At 40.8% G+C, this 23,473-nt stretch overlaps 1 protein-coding gene across 1 annotated transcript; it reads right to left on the bottom strand.

Moving 5' to 3' along the window:
* RRP15 (ribosomal RNA processing 15 homolog) lies at window positions 1-21,013 on the bottom strand. Its single transcript, XM_054629299.2, has 5 exons — window positions 20,932-21,013; window positions 17,398-17,672; window positions 15,472-15,569; window positions 14,451-14,652; window positions 1-665 (listed from the first exon to the last, which is right to left on the bottom strand). The coding sequence occupies exons 1-5, from the start codon at window positions 20,996-20,998 to the stop codon at window positions 513-515; spliced, it is 795 nt and encodes a 264-aa protein (XP_054485274.2). The 5' UTR covers window positions 20,999-21,013; the 3' UTR covers window positions 1-512.
* Window positions 21,014-23,473: the final 2,460 nt, after the last annotated feature.

Raw genomic sequence — 23,473 nt, 5'->3', positions numbered from 1 at the left:
AATGGTTACTTTCCTTTATTATCTACAGAACCTTTTCTGGCCAAAGTAGTAAAGACTGTATAGGAGTCCAATAACTTTACAAGGTGACAGCATTTCTGTGTTTATTGTAAGCCATTTCTATTGCAAATTGCAACAACTTTTCAAAGTGCAGCAGTGATTTGGAAATGCAGGCACACTAATACATCAATTGCCATGACTAATGTGTAAACTTTTAATGACCTTGGCAAAATCTATCTTTCATTGGGCAAGTGCCACTATTTTGACTGTACAAAATGTTTTGGAAATATGTTGAAAATTATACTTGTTTTGGAAAATATTTCAGGATTTCAGTATAGCAAACGGAGCTATATTAAATAAAAGTTTGACATGGAGGAGAAAACACTCCAAGGTTGTGTAAGTCTTTTTTTTTCCTTTTAAAAGAGGTATCCTCCAAGTGTTGTACATTCATAGAATGCTGACTTTTTATCCAAACAAACTTTAGAAGATAAAACATTATCTTGAATTGTTTTCATTCAGTCACTGTCATCTTCTTGTTTCAGACCACCTCCTTCTTCACTGTTGCCCTCTCCATCACTTTCCTTGTCCCAGTCCTTCATAGATGCTCCCATCATGAAGTCATCACGCAATATATTCCATTCTGGCCCCTCTTCAGACTTCACTTCACCCTGAATGGTTGAGGGGAAGAGAAGAAAGAACAGAGGAACGAGATAAATATGAAAGGCAGTAAAAGATGCAAGGTCTCCATGCAATCAAAATAACACCTCCTACAATCAGCAGACCGGGGGCCAGGTCTTGGTGCAAATGGTACAGAAACATGCAGAACAACGAAAAATTACTTGATGCTAAAATGCAAACTTGTTTTAACCAACCAATAAAAGAAATATGGAAACACAACAATTATTCCTCACGGATGAAACAGTCAACCCTGGGCATGGCTTCCTTTATTAAAATCTTTCTTGGCAATCAGAATGGATTCATGATATCATTTATTAACCCCCAGGTGCTGCTTCATTAGAACACTTCTTGGCACATTTCTAAAACACAAATATGGATTTAATAAAGGCTTAACCCCCCTCAAATTTAATATTTAACATATTCGGTGATACGTGAACCAAATCCCCTTTATGTGAATTATTACCTCACTACCTGGGCTTGTCATTGGTACAAAGCTGCCTCTAAAAGAAACAAAGTTGATCTACTCTTAGCAAGCCAACAACACCTTACTTCAAATTTCCTACCTCTTGGAAGTGGATAAACTCGAGGCCCACTGCATGGGCTGGTGAATAATAAAGAGAAGGGCCGGGAGTGGAGTTTCAGGTTAGCGCTGGAAGCAGCGCTCGGTCGCGGTTCCCGGAGGTGACAGATGACGTTTGGCAGTGCAACAGCCCCATCCTGTGGCAACACTTTCACACAACAGCTGGAAGCTATGCCTGCCTCCTTTCCGGAGGAAAATACTCAAAGCTGCTCGATGTACTGAGGAAGGATTTATTTCAGTGTTTATGCCTAAGCAGCAAAACATTTCTGAGGAAAAACATGGCTCAGTGTCCAGCAGGCAAGCACAAAACTGTCCTACCAAAGTGGAATTAGGGACACTGAAAATACTTATTTAATTCTGCAAGGTCTTTGAAAATAGATTTAACACTGGCACCCCAGGGAGGCTTTCCCCACTCCCCTGCTCCAAAGAAGAGACCTCAGCATCCTCAGCGGACAAGATTTGCCTCCTGGATGCAAAACCTGCAGTAAATGTATGATCACTGTAGACATCTGTCCACGCCTCTTTTGTGCCATGCATCTAGGAATGTGATACCACTGCATATTTAAGCTGAAGCCTGTGGGAATCAAGATTTGGGATAGAGCAGCATATAGAATTTGATTTCAGGAGAAAAGAGAAATGAAGAATGCAAGTCCATTACTGTAAATAAAACATGTCCTATCACCCCATCAGAAGTTATCTGAGTGCAAAATGCCTGCCAAACAAGGTATGTGTTTTTAATAGGTAATCAAAGCAGAAATGCTACATGTGACTTCTGCAGTTCTTCATCAAACACTGCCCTCACAAAAATAGGATAAGAAGTCTTATCCTTTTCTTCCCAAACGGAATTTCCCAGGGCCCAGCTCAAATAAAGACAAACTCTACAGCTGTTCATCGAGATGTTTGCACTGGGTTTCAGTTTAGGGTTTGCTTTTGTGCCTTCACAGATGCTCTCATTAATGGCTTCTCCCATCCAACAATTCCCCTTTTCCCAAGGGTAGTGCCTCCTAACCACTCACCACTCTTGCAGCAATTTACTTCAAGTGTTACACCCAGTAAACCTAACATCATCTCAGAAGGGGCAATCAATTACCTGGATTTAAAGAGCTACAGATAAGGTAGGTCCCTAGGCAGACATTAAATTTTTCACAAGATTCATCTGTATTGTTATGATAGTGCAAACACAGGTAGTCTGTTCTGGGATGCAAGGAGAGGATAACTATTGTTTTCCTCCTTTTAAACTGTATTGCAGTTGTACCTGTTTGCCTTTGCAGAGTAAAGACCAGTTAAAAAAAAAAAATCACAAAAATCACCAAGTTCTTTTTTAATCCCAGATCTTTGATAAATCAATATTTGAACAGTGAAATTTAGGAGAGTTGAATCTGAAATACTTAAAAGGAAATATCCCACATTTCTTACAAAACATCTACATTTTTTGTTTTCAGTAATTAACCCAACAGAACTCTTTTTTTTTTCCAGATGTGGAGAACATGGAATTTTTTTTTCTTATTTTGTTTTGGTTTTTAACAGCACAGAAGGAGTAGATTATTATCAGCAATGACAGTTGCAAGCTCAGGGTTTGAAAAGCTCAATCCTCAAATTCATCCCAAGCTACTATTCAGCAACCATTAGCCCTTCTTTCTGGCTATGTCAAGTGAACAACAGGACAAAAGCAGGACTTGAACAAAAGAGGGATGCTGATCCTCCATAGCATTACCCATTCTGTAAGGCACCACAAAGGCCTGAATAGAGTTTTACAACAAGCCCAAAGGAGAAAGACAGAGGTAGCATGTTCATGCCTCAAAGATGAAGATTAAATGCTTGAAAGCAAATATTTAATCAATTTTAAGCATGCCTCCAAGTGAAGAAAACGCCTTATTTAGTATCTTCATTCCTAACTCATTTACTACTTCTTTTCCCCTCAGAATAAAAACTCTCCAAATCTACTACATCACAAAACATTCCCAAAGTCTTAAGAAAATATGCAGCAAGAATATTTGTATAATTAACAATTAGTTGAACTGTAACATCACTTCCCAACTTGCTTTATGTAAGAATGTTAATACAGTTGGGTTTTCAATGCCATAATCTAGTTTCATCTAAATAAAACAAAACTGATTCTTGGCACGTGGAAAATAAACCAACTTTCAATCTACACAAATGCTTTTGAACTCCCAGTCAGCTGTTCATGCACATCTCACTACAACACTGAAGTCCCCTTTGAACATCCCCAAATGAAAACAAAGCAGACTATATAAACAACAGAGTGTAATGCTACATAATGTGAATCCTTCAGTAAGGCAAGGAGTGAAAAATTCTCGTGTTGCTTTCTTTCCTCTCCTCTTTTATACATTGGAACTGGGTTTTCTTTGCCAGAAGTGTCTGGCAACCTATTTCAAAAGTTCTGAGAGGCAGCAATTAGTAAAATACCTCAAGAGTCACTGTTGTTTTACTAATTGCTGGTGATGAACTTGTTATCATGAGCTGAAATAAGGCAGAACAAAGCATGCACTGTGGTTACACTAGTGCTGATACTTGCTCTGATGGACTCATAGTCCAGTTGAAAAAGAGTATAAATTTAAAAAAAACAAAAAAAGCTTGCCTACTTGCTAGGCTATCACAGCATTAGCTAAAGCCTCTCACAAGTAGGGCTCTGTAGTGGGGACATACTTCCTGAACTAATTGTGCTTTGAAGACACACTTACTAAAATCTGCACCAGGACAAGAGGAACTGAAATTCTTGGCCAAGTCCTAATAAAACCACCAAACAGACGTCCAAACTAAGCTCCAACTAATCTTAGTTCTGTCACTTAGAACAAGCAGCTGACCCTTCCAAGATCCAGGCTAGAACTGCCTCCTGGATGCTTTTAAAGGAATTGGTCTATGAAAGCCTTGTGGTAGCAACAGCAGCTGTAAGATCAAGTTTGAAATCTCCATGTTTTTGTTCATTTGTTTACCACCACAAAAAACTGGAGCTACAAAATTTGCTCTTGGTAAATGACAAGACAGTATATTCAACTGAGACCTGCCAAACTCAGCACTGGAGCTGTGGCAGACAGCACTGACACCAAGGTGTGGGATCAATCCTCTCTGCCCCGTCTCAAGCAGGACGATACCTGCCTGAGCTCTTCAGAACCTTACACTCAAGCAGACCAAAGTCCACAGGGCTTACTGGTAAGTAATGGCATTAAAAGAAGATATGCCTTGAAATCAGACAAAAGACAGCATTTCACTCCACTGTCCACCTGCTTGGGTCACTTGAGCAACTCCAGCTTCTGCATCACAACAAACACACCTACAGCACCGTGGAGATTCCCCGAGAGCAGTGTCCAGAAGAAGACAGGAATTCCAGGCTTTCCAAAAAGGAACATTTTTCAGACCTAGGGATTACAATCAGCACACTGGACCCCACGCCTCTGCTCTGTGTACAAGATGAAATGCCAGAGCTTGCAGGGGCATCTCTCTTTACCATCACCTACAATAAATGTTTATTTGTACCTGTCAGGAAAGGAATTTCTAACATAAATATCTCTCAAGCAACAAATTTAAGCACTGAGAAAACAATTCTAACGTGTCTAATTAATCTGAACTGCCTCCCCAGGTTCCTGTTTTGCTCAGTACAAACATTTAAGACCTTGAGACACAGCGAAGCTTTTGTCATGAGGAAGAAGTTAAAAAGCGTAACTGCCAGAACACATTCTCACATACATCTGACAATTACCTTCCCTGTCAGCCTGCATCTAGCTCTGAATGACTGCTTCTATTCTGGTTCTCATCCCCAAGCAAGTCCATGTAAACTGAGCTCAAAAAAACCCAATCAGGCAGCACAGGCATACAACTGAGCTGTGTTAAATCTGAATTTAAAATAACAATAATAATGATAATAAAATCCCCACTTGGCAGAAGAGGGGGAGGGAATGAAAAGCAAAGAACACCAGCATAATAATTTCTCCTAAGTTAGTTTTCAGCAATATGCAAGCTCACAGGCTAAGAAAATAAATTTCCTCCAGGCTGGGAAGAAATGAAAAAAACTGCAGCCAAAGTATCTAAAGCAGAAATGTAAGCAGAAAACAAAATGTAATGATTTTTAACAGGAAAATGATACTTGGGTTTGATCATTAGTGCTGCAGGCAACTTCATCTGATTTGAATTGCAGCAAGACTCTAAGAAAGGCTCCTATGTAAGCCTGATCCCAAACAGCCAAAACCCCACAAATGTGCAAACTGAGAATACAACCTACACTGATATTATCTTGAACTTCTGAGCTGAATTCTCACAGCAACTCACTCTGGGAAGCATTTTCAGGTTGCAGAACATGTGAGCTGCACAACAGAAATGTATTCTGCTGCAGTTTAATTCTGCACAATCATTTATTCCTTAGGGTGAGAGTTATTCAATGCCCATCTGCATTCTCTCTCTGAATGAGAAATTAGAGCAACTGAACTAAACTGCCCTGGTTTACTTGAAGTGACACTGCACTGTGGGTATCAACAGTGGGACAGGGGATTTACCCACATCACAAGCTTTCTCATATACACCAGGATCTGCTCTGGCAATTCTAGTAAATAATCTAAGAATGAAATTTTTTTACAGTGTGTTTTGAGACCTGCTGTTCCTGTTCAAACTTCTCTGAAAGTAACACACTGGAATTATTACTACAAGCACAACAAATAGTGGTTTTCCTTTTGAGCACAGCCAGAAGACCACCCAGAGCGTAACGACCTGCATGAGGAATCTCCCCATCCTCACATCCTCCTCTAGGGTTTACTACAACTGGGGATGTGTGAATGAGAAGGAATGCTTTGGGTTGGCACGCAGAGGCTTAAACATGGCCCAGCTTTGGAGGGGTCAGAACTCAATTACAGAATTTCTAAAAACAAGCATAAACCTGGGCCTAAGCAACGAAGAAAATTCAGAAGTGTTGTTATTAAATGCTCAGTTGCAAAGAAGAATCTTAGAAAAAGCTTATGAAAGAACAGATTTCCTCAGGCTTGGTTCACCAGAAACCTCATAAATTATTATTTCTGTCAGGAAAAGCAAAAATAGTTTAAGAATTCAAGCTTAACACAGGCCCCTTCTGCACACAGGACGCTCTGGAACTCCTCAGCCTGTGCTGTACTCCAGCCATCGTAGCAGCCATCTCAGAAACCCCTGTGCTGCACAAGGAATTCCACCACATGCTGCTGCATGACCTGTTTGGCCATACTGGCATCAAGACTCCCCATGTTTTAATGAGCATGATGTATAGCATGGGCATGCTACACCAGGAGCAAGTTGCACAGTTCCTGGACCAAGCTCTACCTGGAAAATACACAGATATAGCAAGAGTACCTAGTAAAAAAGTATGCAGTCAAGATTAAGGCCTCCACTGTGCTATCTCTCAGGAGTCACATCTTAATGCCTTTCAACAGTTTACTTTAGAGAAACATTTTCCAGTCACAACAGATTTTTCTCAGATGTCACCCATTTCTGAAAGACTCTTATACATTATCTCAGCTGAGTACCTAAAATTTTCTGCAAGTTGTTATAAAAGCTTGCCTGCTGGCCCAGTAAGGAAACATGCAGACCTGCAGCTGTTTGGAGTACTTCTGATTTTTTTTTTTTCTTTACAATAAAGTAGCAGTTTGCAAATTTTTAAATAATATGAATATCACTCAAATTATTTCCAACAAATGATGCTAAAATCATCCACTGTCTTTCATTATGATGTAGCAAGAGGCATAACGGAGTGAGTCCCAAAAGGCTGTCGCAAACAATAAGGGCTACAGTAATGACCATGCCTGTCCCTTCCAGCACTTGAGAAATCATCTCACAGAACAGCTGATGAGAAGGAAGTGGGGCAAGGAAAAAGCCTCTTCCTAACTCAGGATTTCCACTTTTGAATCCCAGAAGAAGTGTAAGGATCCAAAAAACTTTGAGGTAGGAGGGTGAGGAATAAAAAAACACCAAAACAGAGTCTACAAGGAACTAAGCTTTATGCAATTTTATTATTAAATGTGAAACAATGACGTTTTCCTGTCTGCTAAGCAGCTTGTCTGTTTTCACCTCCCTACAGTCATTGCCCTTGGTTTTACTTCAATGGTTATGTGACACATCCTAGAGGTCTCCAAATCCAAATTTCTCTGATCTTATATTTCTGTAATTTCCCCTCACATTGCCATGTATGAGAGGCAACCTCATTAAGGAACAGACCATACCCCTCAACACTCCCAGGCTGCTTTCTAAAAGCAGCCTGATGAAGGAAGATGTAAACTGCCCAGGATCCCAATCCCTTATCTTAAACATCAGGCTACCCTTTCTCTGCATTTCTGACCTTTGCATCTCTATGTTTCTGTATGGGCTTTCCCAACAGCTGCAGGTGGAGAAGAAATGACACAGACCCCCTGCAGACCACTGTCCAAAGTTCAGCAGCAAACCAAAAAGAGGTCAGACCTTTCCAAGAGGTAGTTTTAGTATCATTTCTAATACTAACCAGGTTTTAAAAAGTACATTTTCTAATCTTTCAGTAAATTTCAGAAACATTCATTAAAAACTGGCTGGGACTTCCCACACTACTGAAAAAAAATTACTGAACTCAGCAACCCTCTAACAATTGCAGGCTGGAAGGAGTATGATCCACCACTCCTGAAGTCTATTGACCAAGATAAACAGATGAGCAGGTACTCACAGACGTCATTTATAACACACACACTCTGGAAATCACAACATTTTATACCTTAATAAAACTTCGAAGTAAAGGAATCACTTTCCTTGATAATTTCCAATAGCAAATGCTCAAATGGGGAAAACAAACTTATTCAGATAGACAAGCTCCACCCAAACCTTCTTACTTCCAGAGAACATTTTTCTATAAAACTTTATGAAATGTTTAGATGTATTTTTCTCTAAGTACACTGCCCTGCCTATAAGAGTTATGAACAAAGCCAAGAGTGGAGAGCTGCTTTTATAAGGCTTCCAACTTGATTTACCAGATAAAAGTCTAATAGGATTTGACTCTTTGTGCTTTGTATACTCACAGGAAGATCAAAAGAAGATATATGCCACAAGTTTTTCAAATGTGGTTGTTTCTGACATAGTTTTACTGAAAAAAAAAAAAAAGCCTTGCAACATCTTCTGGGAAAACAAAACACATCATACTATCCTGTGCACTAATAAACAAATAGCAAGGCAAGTTACTCTCAAATATGACAGATGGAGCTGTCTCAGCATTGCCTGACATTTCAATCACAAGTCCCTGTTTATAATCACTTAAAAATTTGCCAAGCTTCAACTGCTTCATGGTGAAGGATTTTGCAATGTTTCAAATATAACCACTTCATTCCTTTTCACAGAAAGACAAACTTAAAGTATTTTGTCTTCAGCTGTAAGGAAGACAGAGACATTTTCTACAGGAACCTTGCATCATTCATTCTTATTAAACTTAAAAATCAGTTAAGGATGTGTTTTGGAGCTGGCAACATATCTTTTGCTATCTCCATGAACATTTGCCTGGATCTGGACAAGTTATAAACATCTGGAAGATTGCCCTCCCCAAACCTCAGGTCATCACCTCAGTAAATGCAATAAGTATTTAGCATCCAAATTCTCTTAAGATATCTGTCCTCACTGATCACACACTATCTGCATCTTAGCAGGCAGCATTCAACTGAACTGAGAGTGACTCATGATGACACACAGGGGACTGGCCTTTCTGTGCAAACAGCTGTCAGGGCTGCTCCTGCATTAGGCACAGGATACTTGCTTGGCCCTCGGGTGCAGGGGGAAAGAACCTGTCAGGAACACAGAATGGGAAGAAGATAAAAAAAGAGGTAGATGGGAACAAAGTGCAAAATCACAGCCTTTTCCGTTCCTGATTTCTGATCAAATATCTGATAAATAGGACAGAAAGGGATATCTGAGTATAATACCACAGGAAAAAAGGTAAACCCAGTAAAATACTGCCCTTCACATGACCCTTAATTATCTTATGTGGAGTTGAATTTACAGTGTCAACTTATTGACACTGAATCAATCACATTTAAATATTGAAACACTGACAAATTTAAATTGACATTTAAAGATTGAAAAGGGTCTATATTCCCATGTTAACACAGATTTTCATTACCTGCTATGACAACAATCAGGGAACTGAGCTTGCACGTCTTAAAAACCCAATCCTGTTGATGACCCAAACTCTCTAAGTTAATACAACTTCTAAACAAATTTAAAAGAAAAATGTCATAATCAAACAATCTTTAGTACTGCACAACAACCCTTTACCTTAAAGAACATAAGGAATATAGGATATAGCAAACTGGTGGCAGGTTGCACTGCATTTATCCCTAAGAATACAGCATACAATTAGTTGTCAGCAACTTTCTGGTACAAAACCAAAAAAACTTCATTAAAAGCATCAGCTCCAAACATATATGGGGTAACCTTCAAGATAATGTACATACAGTTAGGAAAACAGATAAAAATGCAGGATTCCAAAGGAATCCAAATTAAAAGTTTTTGTGCATGTGATGGGAAGACATTTATTAAAACTGGGAGAATATATCTACTCTGGCTACAGCTGAACTAAATTAATACTTGGCTGCCCCCTCAAATCTGCTGGAATACATGCATGCCTGGTTACTCCTTCAATTAGGTCTGTAAAACCAGCACACAACAGCTGTAGCAATAAACTTGTGCTACTCTGCAATGCCATTATCACCTAAGGAAGTTTCTTGATAAGATTGAAAGAGGTGTTGATACACCTTACCAAATTTCCAGAAGTCATCTCTGCCTTCATCCACACTTCAGAAACAATTTCACAATGCAGGTTGAAGTAACTGTTCAGACTATTGTCACTCCAAAGAGGTATATGAATGAAAGCAGTTGGTTTTTTTTTCACCCTCCCCATTTCTACACTGTAAAAGCATTGGAAAGAAACAGACTTAAGTTGATGGCCAGTACTCAAGAAGCTGCAAGGAAAAGAAGGCAGTCACTCTCAGTTTTTAAACTGATGCGACTTTTAAGCTGGAAAGCATAATTTATACCCCATTTAGCTTAAAAAATGAAAGCCCCCATGACAATCCTTGTACCCCAGCAAGAACAGTGGTCAAAGTTGGAAGCATAATATTCCTCCTGCCCTTGAATAATCTTCACACTACGGCTTAAAATAAAGTCTCATGAACAGAAGAAAAATCTATAGTAAGTCTGAATCTAATCACTATCCTTACAAATTACTTACCAGATACTTGGAGCACTTATAAAATTTGCTTGAGGTAGGAGTAACTTTTCTGGAAAAGCACTTTAAGTCCCATATGAGCAATCGCTGCTATGAAATAGCACTTATATTCTTCTCCACTCATCTTCCTTCCCATCAATAAATTATTTTAGAATAGGTACTATTTTGAGACCAACACACCATTTTTTTCCAGATGTCATCCCAACACAGGAAGCAAATTGTATCTTGGGGTCATGTAGTGAGCCTAGCTTACAGAAAGATTACCTTGCAGAATTTGGATCATGGTTACTGAAGTAGACCAGGAAATCCTGCTCTTACTTTCACCACTGAAATGTTCTGCAACAGATCTGGTCTAAGAAAGTTTACAAGTTGAAGCAAAACCATTCTACAAAGTCCTAATAAAAAATGAAAGGTCAATGAGCGCAGGTTATGCTTGTCTTAAAGAGCATCTGTAACTTTCATGCCAGTTGTTTATGTGTCACTAAAAAATGTTTTACCACACAGTAAAATGCTTAACAGGGACCAGCACAAATTACAAAAGTCACAATGAAATTGTAACTAATACACAGCAAGCGTGGAGAATAACTCTGAATTTCCTCTGAATTTGCTTGTCTTCTTACAATTAAGATTTCAAGACTTCATGTAGTTTGGTACATTAGCCAACCTATCTGTGCAACTCTAGGAGAACAGAAACTTCACTCGACCCTGGAAGCAAGGGTACTTCCTAAGAGCACCCTGTATTAAGGACCTAAAGAAAACAAAAGGTTCCTACAAGGAATCCTTTACTGCCACTACCTACTTCTGTATTCTTTCTATAGACATAAAATAACTTCAGTCTCCAGGCATGAAAAAACAGTGCTTTTGACACGTACCCTTTCTAAACCTATAGTTTCATAAAGTTTCTTGTAGTCTCTTACAAGAAGATATGACCAACACATTATGAAATGAAAAGCTGGTGTGTAAGGATTTTGTTTAACAAATTGAAAGCTCTCATATCTGCCAATAAAAGATTCATAGAAAAAGCCCAACCCAAAACTTAAAGCCCATCTGAACACAAACAAATGGGATTTTTATTATTATTTTTTTTAATGACTACATTTTTCTCCCACATTGCAAGGCTTCAGACAAGGTGGTGAGGGGAGAGAAATTAGATGATCTTACCCAGAGGCAAGCATCATGCATAGTAACTTGGAAAAAAAACAGGAAAAAATATTACACAAGTCAGCTGGCTCAGCAAGGATTAAGAAATACTTTGATAAACAGCAAATGATATGAAAGGCAAAGCTTTTGGCTCCAGCTCAGAAAAATAATTACTCCCAGCTGGGCACACAGAACTCCAAGAAGGGCTACAATTTCACATGAAGGGCACAGGAAAACTTACACAGCCTTACAGTCTTTCCTTCATAGTTAAGTTGGTTAGGTATATGCCAAGTAACATTTAGGCCAATGGCTAAAAGTAAACAAGACTATGAACAATGTTCTAGTGGGGCACACGTTACCTGCCCTTCCCAGGCACGCATAAAGCTGATGGAAACAGAGAACAAAATTTAAAAAGTGGTCATGCTACTTTGAAATTATACTGCTGCAGATGGGCCTTTACAGAGCATTTAATTTCTTTTTTTCACACATAAATATACTTGGCTAAACAGTCAATCAACAGAGCTTTATAAGGGGTTTCTTCAACAGCCCCTGACACTTGAAAGAAATTGCCAAACTTTTAAAAATGCAAAGCACATTTTGCATTTAAAAACTCCTGCAGAGCAAGAAAATGCTTTCACCCATTCTCAAAATACAGTCAAGTCTCTTGTCACAGCACAAGACTTGAGTCAAAAAAGGTTTGCTTTCACTGGTAAAACTTTTTTCTGCTATTTTTCCTGCTGACTGCTTGTTTTATGTGGGTGGGGTAATGTTTTTATTGTTCTGGACTGCCTTTTAATTGATGGCAGAGTGCCTGGATTTTGGGATTGGCATCTCTTCCATTGTTTTTGCTGAGATAAATAAATGTATCTCCCCCCCTTTTTAAAAAAGGAATACACTCTATACTCTTGACTGCTAAAAACAAACCCACAAAACAAACAAACAAAAGCTTTCAGATGGCACAAGCAATCTGCTGAAACCCTGCTGCAAGGAATTTACTACCGAAAAACCTCATCCAGGCTTCCTACCCTCTGAAACACTCTCAAAGACCAAGAAGCAGAGATATGGCAGTGGAGGCCAGCAGAAGTGTTCAGTGGCTAAATATTTGTGTAATTCTGAGAAAGAGAATGAAGAGCAGATTTTGGCCTCAACCTCAACCCTCAACAACTACCAGGAGGGGAGCTTGCTAAATGAGTAAGGTATGTTCTCAAGAGAAAATAAGGCAGATTAGGAACAGCTTGAAAAGGAGTTATTGAAGAGTTTGGTTCAGTATTAAACTGAATGGAGAGTCACTGAAGCAAAGGCTGAAGAATCACTGAAACAAGGGAGAGAGGAAGGGGGGTGGTCTGTCTAGGCAGACATACAATTAAAAAACCCAACCAAAAATCCCGATCCCCACCCCAGCTTTTGTGCACAAGCAATGTGAAAGCAGCACCTACATTAATACTCAAACCCAAGACTAACCAGCCAGCAGCTATAGCATCTCCAGAGGTCTTGAATAGAAATATGCTATTACTGATGCTGCCAAAATAAAACTTTTCTTTAGCATAGAAACATTTGCAATCTGTGTTTTCTGACCTAGCAATTAAAAAATGGCCCTGCTACAATGTGGCACAAAACAAAGGTCCTAGTTCTTGCTCAGATATTGATTTAATGCTGACTACAATAGTAGTTGGCACTGCCATTCTTCCAATATTTTGCTACTCCAAGGGAGGAGAAACAAACAAATGAACCAAAAAAAGAGAACCACACACATACACATGTCCCCCCACCCAAACAAGCAAGCTGGAATTATTTAAGGAGAAATAAAGTGTCAGCACCAAGCTAAATTGTTCTCATTATCCAAAGAATTTAAAAAATACTTTAATATTGCACTTGCATGAAAATTGTATGAGCACTCCATGCCAGGCAGTGTTTCAGCATGTTCCCCAAGTGCACACAAACAAAAAACATATGACAAAGTGTTGTCTCCCAGTATTTCTTGCTGGCACGGAAAAGCACTTAGTTAACTGCAGTGTGTCTGTGCCAACTACAGTATTCCACCCACCACCAAGCACAGAGTTCAATCCTGAACACAAATACGCTTCAAAAACGTGCAGCTTCTGAAATACGAGAAAGAGTTGTCTGGGCAACTTGTTTTCAACCCTGAGCTACTTGGTGAGCTGAAAGAACTGATGAAGAGTTGGATGAGTCCAACTACACTGTGTCTCAAACACATTTGGGAAAAGTGGAATGTATTTCTTTCCAAAACATCTCAAGAGCAAGGAAGCCACACCAGCCCAACGCACACAGAATCGGGGAAAGAAAAGTCTACATATAAGGTTTAATACGCCTGTGTTTCTTCTGTTGTGGTATTCATTTCGTATGGCAAACCTTCAGTTTCAGACACCAATCACCCAGAGGAAGCGAGTTTGACATGACCAAACTCTGGGGACACACAAGTACTGTCTAACACACTGTGTATGATGAACAGCCCCCAGATCTTTAACAATTTCAAGGAGATAACTATTACTGGCCAAATTCCAAATGTCACAACCCACCAGAATCTAGCAGTTTGTTCCATGCCTGGTGTAAAATCCTAGACAAAATCTAGTGTTTCATAATCTTTTTTAAACATAACTAAACCAAGTTAAGTGCATAAAAGGCTCCATGTCTTATCAGAAGAGCTTCCAGTGTTTTGTACTTTGATAGTCAAAAGACAGGGAAAATAGGCTACTTGTTCCCTTCCACAAGTCTCAAAACATCCCAGCCATTGGGGTCAGAGGTTTATGAAGAGCAAGCATATTAACAGAGAGTCATTATATTGAGAAGGTATTTTGTAAGATTTTTTTTCTCACAGATGAAGCCTACCTGTTTACTTTTAGTGGCCTTTCCAGCAGGATTCTTGGCTCCTTTAGCCCCCTCCATGTTTCTTAGAACATCAATGAAATCTCTCTTTGAAACAGAAGACATCAGTTTAGCACGCTTCCTCTCAGAGCTCCCTGCTTTCTTCACCTCCTCTTCCATTTTCTTCTGGTGTGTCCTGACAGCATTGAATAATTGTACAACACCTCTGGGACAGGGAAAAAGACAACAAAGCAAATCTTTTAACTCAAGTTCCTTCCACAGAAATGAACCCCTGACTAAAGCCAATCAGTGCAGATGCTGGATGGCTTTTAACTCCCCAAAATGGTTACCTGGAACCTCGATTTGGTTAAGAAGTAACATTTACTAGAATATAAAGGACTTTCAACTTTTACTCCTCCTTCATACTTATTGCTAGGAACCAGTAACAAACAAATCTACTATTCAGACTCTGAAGTAAGCCTGACAACATGGCACTGAGATCAGTTTCATCCTTGAGCATGTTTCATCCTTGGGAGCATGTTATTTGTCCTAAAATCAGTTATTAAATTACTCAAGCAAGTTTCTTAATGGCAGTTGAAGCTGGGGGATAGGGCAGAGGAATGAGTAAGGACATACAGGCAGCACATCAAAATGTTCAACTAGTTCTGTGACATCAAACTACCACAATGTGAACAGGCAGCTGAACTGTGGATCTGGTGAATCCTCTGTGGAGAAGCAAAAAACCAGAACAGTAGTAACAACTGTTCTGCATTTTAAGGCATTAAATTAACAAAATGAGGGGATCCAAAGCACTTCTGCTAAGCAAACATTAGATTCCCATCTAAATTTTTACTCTTTCATAAAGCTTCTGAAATCTTTTGTTGAACTTGATACTGTACAATGCAGACCTGTCTATAAATCTCACAGCTCCTGCTAGTCACTTCTTAAGAGTTCAATCTGATTGGAAACAGATTACCTGCACAGGCCTTTTCCTCCTCTTTTTGATATACATACATTTAAGGAAAGCATTCAGAAAAACTTTTACCTTGTGGCAATTCTCTGAAGATTTCTTTCCTTCTCTCGGTCTTTGACAACATCTGGCTTCACTCGGCACATCATTTCCCATTCCCGCTTTTTATCAAGCTGCATTATAAATATTGTTATGTGAAACAACATGGACATTTGAGAATGCAGCATGACCTGACAGAGTATGTAGCAGGAGGAAAAAAAGTATCTACAAAGTTCAGTCTGGTTGAAAGTAAAAGGAACTCCAATATAGGGCTGGACAAGTCTCTTGCATTGACACAACAGGGGCTACACTCAGATCTCAGAGTCATCAACATCCAGCAGCAAAAGCCTAGGAAAAGATGCTTTCACACGACTGCCTTGAGCAAGGAAATTATTCAAAGACAGCCTTCAAATCCCAGACTTCACAAGCTGATCACAGAGAAATTTATACATAGTAAAATCCTGGGTCCATCAAGACTGGCATGTCATATTTTGAACAGAGAGAATTTGACTTCCCCCTACAGAACTGGTCCCAGTATGGCGTTGTGACCAAAGCAACACTCAGCAAAGAGTACAACAGGCAGAACTCTAACACAGGAAGAGCACCAAGTGTCCACCAGACAACAAGTCATGTGTACAGTGTTGGTTTTTGTCTATTTTTTGGAGGCTCTCCATTTCAAAACCAAATTGGTCCCCTTTCCCTACCAGCAGACACAAAACCATCAGCTTTGTTTCTGCTGCAATAGGAGACCACTGTATTTCATGACCTCTGCTTTAGGAGTAAGTTTTTCTTCCCCTCTGAACAATTTAACAGTGTTTTAGGCCTGGTGATGTTCCATTAAATCTGTTTTATGCAAGAAGTCTCTAATGGAATTTCAGAGTCCTTATCTTTATAATTACAGGCAGACTACTATGAATTTCTGAGTTTATGACCATGCTTTGGCCTTTGATCAAAAGAACTGCCCTATCCTACCTTTCATCAGCAAGAAATCAATGAAAGGCAAATTGCTTTCAAGTTTTTCTAAAGCAAACAAGTCACTTTGGGGACCTGTGGCCCATCTCTGTTTTGCAGTATTCTCACATATTTACTGGATGAGAGCAGGTATTTAGGACAACCATAACTGTGCAGATGCTGTAGTGAAGCTCTCTGAATTTAAAGGCAAGCCACGGCCCAACTGCAGCATGTCCCAAACTGTCAGGTGAATAACCTGGTTATCCCACAGAAACAGAACTGGTAGGATGAGACATTAAAACTATTAATGTATTTCTAGCCTGAAGGGAAATCAATCAGAGCCTGGAATTAAAAGTTCCACTAAAGGCACAAACAAATGACTTGCCAACATGGTTTGGTTTCTTCATACCAGTTTCAGAACCAGAAGCAATTTAGGGCACAGACATGGTAATAGAAAGCTCCGATCAGAAGTTTTCTATTGAGAAAACTATTTTCTATTCATGACTGAGGGGAGCAAACAACAATGCACAACCACATCATTGATTACTGCAGTCTCAACCTAGAGGCCTTGATTTTGGAAGTCACAGTACAATTTAAATAGAAGCAGTCTTCTTCTCTTTCTCCCTCTCACTTTCTATGGTAGACAACTATTTCAATTTGAAACACCAACAAAGTGAATTTCACCCCAAATTAACAATGCCAAGTAGAAAATCAAGCTTAAAGTAGCTGCTTTCAGGCCCTCAAAAAAGAAAACATCTTAAGCTGACAGACTGGAACACTCCTGCTGCCAACGTTCAGCCTGCCTGATGACCCAGAAGAAGCAGTAAGAGAAAAAACCTTACACAGCATGACTGGAAAATAAAAAAAAATTAATCTGCTCAAGATCACTGTGAAGGAGAGACTCCAAAGCTGAGACAGACTCAGCAGAGATTTGGGACAGTGCTCTGAGACTATCTTGCATGTAGCCCATCTCACAGTCACTGCACATGGAATACTGCATCTTTTTCTCACCCTCATCTTCTTTTCTTGCCTCTCTTGCTTTTTTTTCTCTCTTTCCTTCTCCAGGCTTTTATTCTTGGCCAAGATGGTGGACTTATTCTGCGGAATCTTTTTGTTGAGCACTTTTGCCATGGCATCTGCCCATCCTGAACTTGGGCCATCTTTGGAGCTTGTTGCCTCTTCAGCCACATTGCCAGGGGGTGCTGCTTCATCTTCATCATCACCATCCAGGGCTTCATCTCCCGAAGAGTAGCTGTCTTCTGGAAGTTCTGAGCTTAACTCAGAACCTAGGGATAAAAAAAAAAAAAAAAAAGGAAACAAATTAAGCAAAAAAAAGTATCAGGAATTGTTTATAACAAGAATCCTTCACTAGTGCCATTTGCTCCACATGTAAATGTTATCCAAGTTCAGAGCGAGGTATTACTGTAAATGTGCTGTTACAATTAATTCCTCAAGCAAACACACACCATTATACTGAATTTATTAGAAACTATCCAGTGCAATACTTGCTCACCTCAGTGATGATTAAAAGTGATTGAAAGAGGCTGCGCAAAAGGGAGAGGGCAGCCATAGACATTTATTATTAGATTATTGAAAATTTTTATATTTAAGGCTGGTAATTGTGGTGGGAAAACCTGTCTATTTTCCAGTTTTAAAAGTGTAACTTATAAATGCCTATCCACACAAATATGTGCACATATGCCTGTACACACTCCCAGAGAAACTGCAACAGTGACATCTGGTGTTTGGCTGCAAACAGCCACAGGAATTAAACTGAAGCTGGGGGGCATTTCTTATGTGACAGCAAAACCTGCTCAGAGACAACGCTGCCAGCAAAAATACAATTACCTAAGCATAATGAACCCAGGGGAGACTGCTCTGTGGAATACAGCATCAAGACAGGCAGCTCAAAAGAAACCAGAGGCACTGTGCTTTTCTGGGTAAGTAACTGCTCAAGTTACACATATATAACACCCCCAAAGTCAAAATCCTTACCCCTATGAGCCCTTCAAAATAAAAGAAGGAACTGAAGTTACAATACCAAAGTTTGGAATTAAGACAGCTGAAAACAGCCAAATTGATAGCACAAGAAATACATGAAGAGCTAGTCCTCATTACTCTGTTCAGTAGGTCAAACTGCAAAAATAGAAGTCTTCAATCACCTGCAGGTGATTAACTAGAATGAAATGGGCTGCAAGTTTAGGGTGTGCTGAAATATGCTGAGTTATTTCACTTCACCATGTAATCAAGAGGAGAGCATACACCAAGTCCTGCCACCATTAACTACTATTCCAGTAATATTTGTGCCACATTAAATTTTAAATTAATTATCTTACATACAACTTTCAAGACTGCAAAACCAAATGCTGAACAGAAGGAAGCTGGTTTCTGATCCCACCCAGTCCCAGATTCCTCATGTGACTCACTTTCATCCATTTACCACTCTCAAACTCTTTAAAAAAGAAAATTTAAATTTTAAACCACAGTACTACTGAGCCAAGTGCTTTACTTTGTAAGCACTACTATATCCCATAAAGTACCTTTATCAACCAAACCATTAAGAGAATGAAGCCAGGAGTGCTTCACAAGATCTGTTCTCCATGAAACCATGCAGGCAGCTATTAATGATATTCCCCATTAATCAACTGTCTATTTAATTATTAATCAACCATAAACATACTCTCTGCTGCCACACTAATTCATTATTCTGCCTTCTCCATGTGCCTGTTTCAACCAGAAAAAACCTAACAAACAACATAGCAGTAAAACAGTAGCACTGACGAATTTAAAACAAAACCTCTACTGCCCAGGCATGTTTAGAGGTTTGGGGAGCATTTGGTTATCCTGATGGAAAGAAGTGAGAGTCTGTGGTTACAGAACAAGTGTGGAAGAGAAATTATGACTGAATACTTGGTCGTTGTCAGTATGACTTTTACTACTACCAAGTGGTATATCATGCTCCACTCAAAATAAATTATGGGAGTGTTTTCCAACAGTCCTTACTACTAAATTGGAAATTTAGAAGTGGCAAATTTTCTCAACACATTCAGTAACTATTTAAAGGCATCCTTTTTATCCTTTAATATCCTTCTAGATATTTGCATCCATATTCTGAGTTTCCAATAAAAAATAAATTCAAACCATCGCCTGAAAAGAAGTAATTGCAGCACCACATGACGTTTTACACGTAGGAGCCACATCCTGGTTCCTACACATAAAACAACGCCAAGTTTTCACCCCTGGGCCTTGTCCATGCTGCTCTTTAGCTTTTAAACAAGGAATCAGCCCTGTTTGTGACTTTTTTTACACACACAAAAGCAAACACCTACAGAAAGTCCAAATCTGACTCCCCCACACTGCTTAGGGTGAACTTTTGCAGTTAGCCATAAAAAACAGATCAGACTTATAAAAAGGAAATTTGCAAAAACATGTATCATTTCCTTTACATAACATCTTCTGCCAATAAAATTGGAGAATACCAACAACATTTTGCTTTCAACAATTACAGAAAAATTAACAAGGTTTCCACTACCTGCCATAATTTATTCTTTAATACATCAGAGTATCAGTCAACAGCATGAGATAAAGAGGAGGTATTTCAAAATAATTTAAACCAGATTAACTCAATCAGAAGTAGGACCTGGGGCCCTATTCTGAATAAGAAAGACTGATATCTAGCATAGATTTAATATAAAAAGTTTTAATTGTTTCTGTGTGTGTTGCTGTGAAATACACATACACATCTCTCTATCTCACTCTTTCAGACTCGCTCAGTGATCAAGGTGTAGACACAATTAAAACGCAGCGAACTTTAAGCAACGAGCTCTGAAAGAAGCTCCCACACAACGCTTCCCTTTGGGTTCAATTCTGGCGCTCAAACCAAACAGAGCCAATGCTGGAGCCACAGCTCCAAACGGCCACAACCCTGACTCCTCCCAGAATAAAGAGAAAAAGAAGTCCAGTCACAGGATAGAACGAAGAAGTGATCACAACTGGTTAGCAACACTCTCACAACACGCAAGGAGTCGAGAACGATGCAGAACCGTGCGCTAAGGGTTAATCACTGAAACGAGAGGGTCCCAGGGCTTTCCTTCGGTGAGAAGCAGATCCCGGCTGGCACAGACACGGAACTCGTGCAGCTCCGCAGTCGTTCCTCTCTCTCCCAGGAAAGTGGGCAGCGAAAGCTGTTTTGGTGGGCCGAGGGAATTAAGGAGCTGTGGGCGGTACTCCCGGGCTGAGTGGGAACAGCCCAAGGGCCAGCGCAGGAGCAGCCAGCAGGCCCCGCGCGAATGGCAGCCACCGCCCACGCCGCTAGAAGCGGCCTCAGCAGGGGCCGGGCCGGGGCCGGAGCTCCCGTTCCCCCCACGCCGACCGGCACCAGCCTCGGCCCGGGTCCGGAGCCGGGGGGGTGAAGGGGCACGGACCCACCGGCGGGCTGGGACGGGGCAGAGAGGAGAAGCCTCCAAGGTCAGAAACGGCCCACAGCGGCGGCCGGCGATGCTTCAGAAGAAGAGAGGGCCCCAACCCCGTGCCTGCTGCCGTTACCGCTGTCCGTGTCCATCTCCGTGCCCGCGGCCCCGCGCCCACGTGGGCCCGCCACGGCCGCCGCCATCTTCCTCACGGCCCAGCTGGCGCCGCGCTCCGGCCCGGCCCCGGCGCCGCCAAGCTGCGTTCCGGCTGCCGAGGTTCCGGGCAGGCCAGAGGCGCTTCCGGGGCGGGGCCGGGGCGAGGCGGGCCGGGGGCGCCGGGGGGGGCAGAAACGGGCCCGAGGATGGAGCGAAGGGGGCTGGCCGGGCCCCTCCTGCGCCCCAGGCCCTGCCCGCTGCTCCGGCCAGCCCTGCGCTGAGCCCCCGGTTGTGGGGTCCGCCCCAGGCAGGCCCCGATCGGGCCCTCCCGGGGCTCCCTGCGCCGAGAAAGCTGCGCTCACTTGGAGCATGGAAAGTACCCTGGGAACCGCTCCAGCACGGCAAACCTCGGGCTCATTGTTCGCTTCCTCCCTGGGGGGCTGCTGTGGAGGGACATGGCAAAGATAAAACGAAATTAATGCTCTATATATGTGTATATATGTATATATATGTGTGTCTATATATATATATACACATACAGGTGTCCTGGTGCGAAGAGGAATTTGAAGGCACTACCGCAGTGCTGGTGTACCGAGAAAAACTTAGAGAAACCAGTGAAAACTTAGCCACGCTTCCAAACGTTGCTTTGAGGCCCCAAAGGAGGGGCTGGAAATGCTGGCAAACTCCGGTTGATGTACTGAAATCGCTTTCTCCTAGTGGTGGTATTTGTTGTTAGCACTGGCTGGTCGGAAAAGCAGACCATCTGCCACGTCTAGGAAAACAAAATTTCTTCCATGTTAGGTGAAAGAAATCTTAGTAACCCTAATTTTCTGTCACTTCACAAGCACTAAATGGCCACTCAGATTTTAGGGCCAGATTGTAACTCTGCCAGCCATCCAATCACTCAATTTGGTGCATCTGTAAGAAGCACATCCTGAAAACAGCACCACCTAGAACGTCAGAACTGTAAAAGAAGCAAATCTTAGGCAACTTCTTACATAAAAGCGCTCTAAACTAAAGAAATGAAAATTAGTTATCAAGACCTGCTGTTCTTGCAGCAATAAAATATGCTGGGGGATAGAAGCTCCAGCATTCCTTGAAGCCCCAAAGTAGTGCCATAGAAATAACCACAAGAACATTTATGAAAATAGGTAGTACAGGGGGAAATTGTTACATGTAGGGTAGTCTTCAGTATTTTTCAGGTTTTAAAAATGTTGTTTAATTTCTACACCTTATATTTTTTTTAAGTATTTCTTTTGTTGTTGCAGCCCTGCACATTAAGTGACCTATGTCTTTGCACATCTCATTCTGCCTTTTTTCCTCAATAATGTGGATTGCAGCTAAGATAGCAAATTTCTTTTTCTGCCTCAGTATCAGGTGGGAAAATTAGAAGTTGGAGAGAGATCAAAAAATGGTGACAGATATTCTGACATGACTGGGGAAACTGTTGCACAAGGAAAGACTAAAAAGACTGAGTTAAGTCTTGGTTAAGTGCTAAGGACAAACAGGATTGGACTTCTTGTTTCTGTCATGATCTGTGCTGCTGAGTGGAGCTATCTGGTACACATTTCAGTCTAACTCACTCTTGCAAGCACAGAGAAAACTTGTGCTGAAAATCTTGGGCCACTGCAGAGTAACAAGGAAACTACAAACACCCCCATGATGTTTAATGAAGAGGCCCAAGCATTACAGGAGATGTAATTCCTAATGTTTTACTCTGTGGGGCTCAAATGCTACGGTGCCCACCAGTAATAAGCAGTAACCACTCGGTCCAGTCTGCTGTGTGATGATAAAGACCCTTTCCATGATTCATCTCTGAATCCCATTGTGTCGGAAGGGACACTGCCAGGGGAAGGTCATTAAACTGCATAGACAACAAGCTCTCTCAGCATGGCAATTACAGCCCTCATTTCCTACAATACACACCTTATTGAACATGTCTCACTCCTGGTAGCCTATTTGTCTTGGAAGTATGTCAAAATCTTCAGATTAAGTCCTGTAATAGGTTCCAATAAATGACGGCTCTGAATCTTCTTCCCTCAGACTGAATTAACAAGTCACATCTCCGGGAGCACAATTCTCTCTGCAAGCATTATCCCAGAGCATTTGTCAGAAAATCTGTTGCCAAACCTCATTTCAAATGACTGTCATTGTCTCCCATCACTCTGGTCTGAATGTTTTCTGTGTTGAAATTGTGGTCTGAGGAATGCTGGAGATGTAACCAGACTACAGAATCTTTCCAAACCAGACAAAGCAGCAGTTACATCCCACTTTATCATGAGGAACTGTGGCTGAAGAGCAGCAGAGGCACAAGCTGGCATTCTGTGTGTACGGGTCTGTAGTTAAACCTTGGCTAATGAAACAGAGCACAAAACGTTTATTTATGTGTGCACCACGGCCAACATCAGGAAAAAATCCAACCCAAAAGTGTAAAAAGAATGGTGCAAGAATTTGCAGTCCTAACTGGTTTTTTTCCTAAGATTTTAAATATGTTAACTTTTTTTTTTTTCTGAAAGTTTAAA

This window comes from Agelaius phoeniceus, chromosome 3 (assembly GCF_051311805.1).
Source record: "Agelaius phoeniceus isolate bAgePho1 chromosome 3, bAgePho1.hap1, whole genome shotgun sequence".
NCBI lineage: Eukaryota > Metazoa > Chordata > Aves > Passeriformes > Icteridae > Agelaius > Agelaius phoeniceus.
Note: the sequence above shows the minus strand (reverse complement) of the source record. Positions and strands in the feature narration are given on the sequence as shown.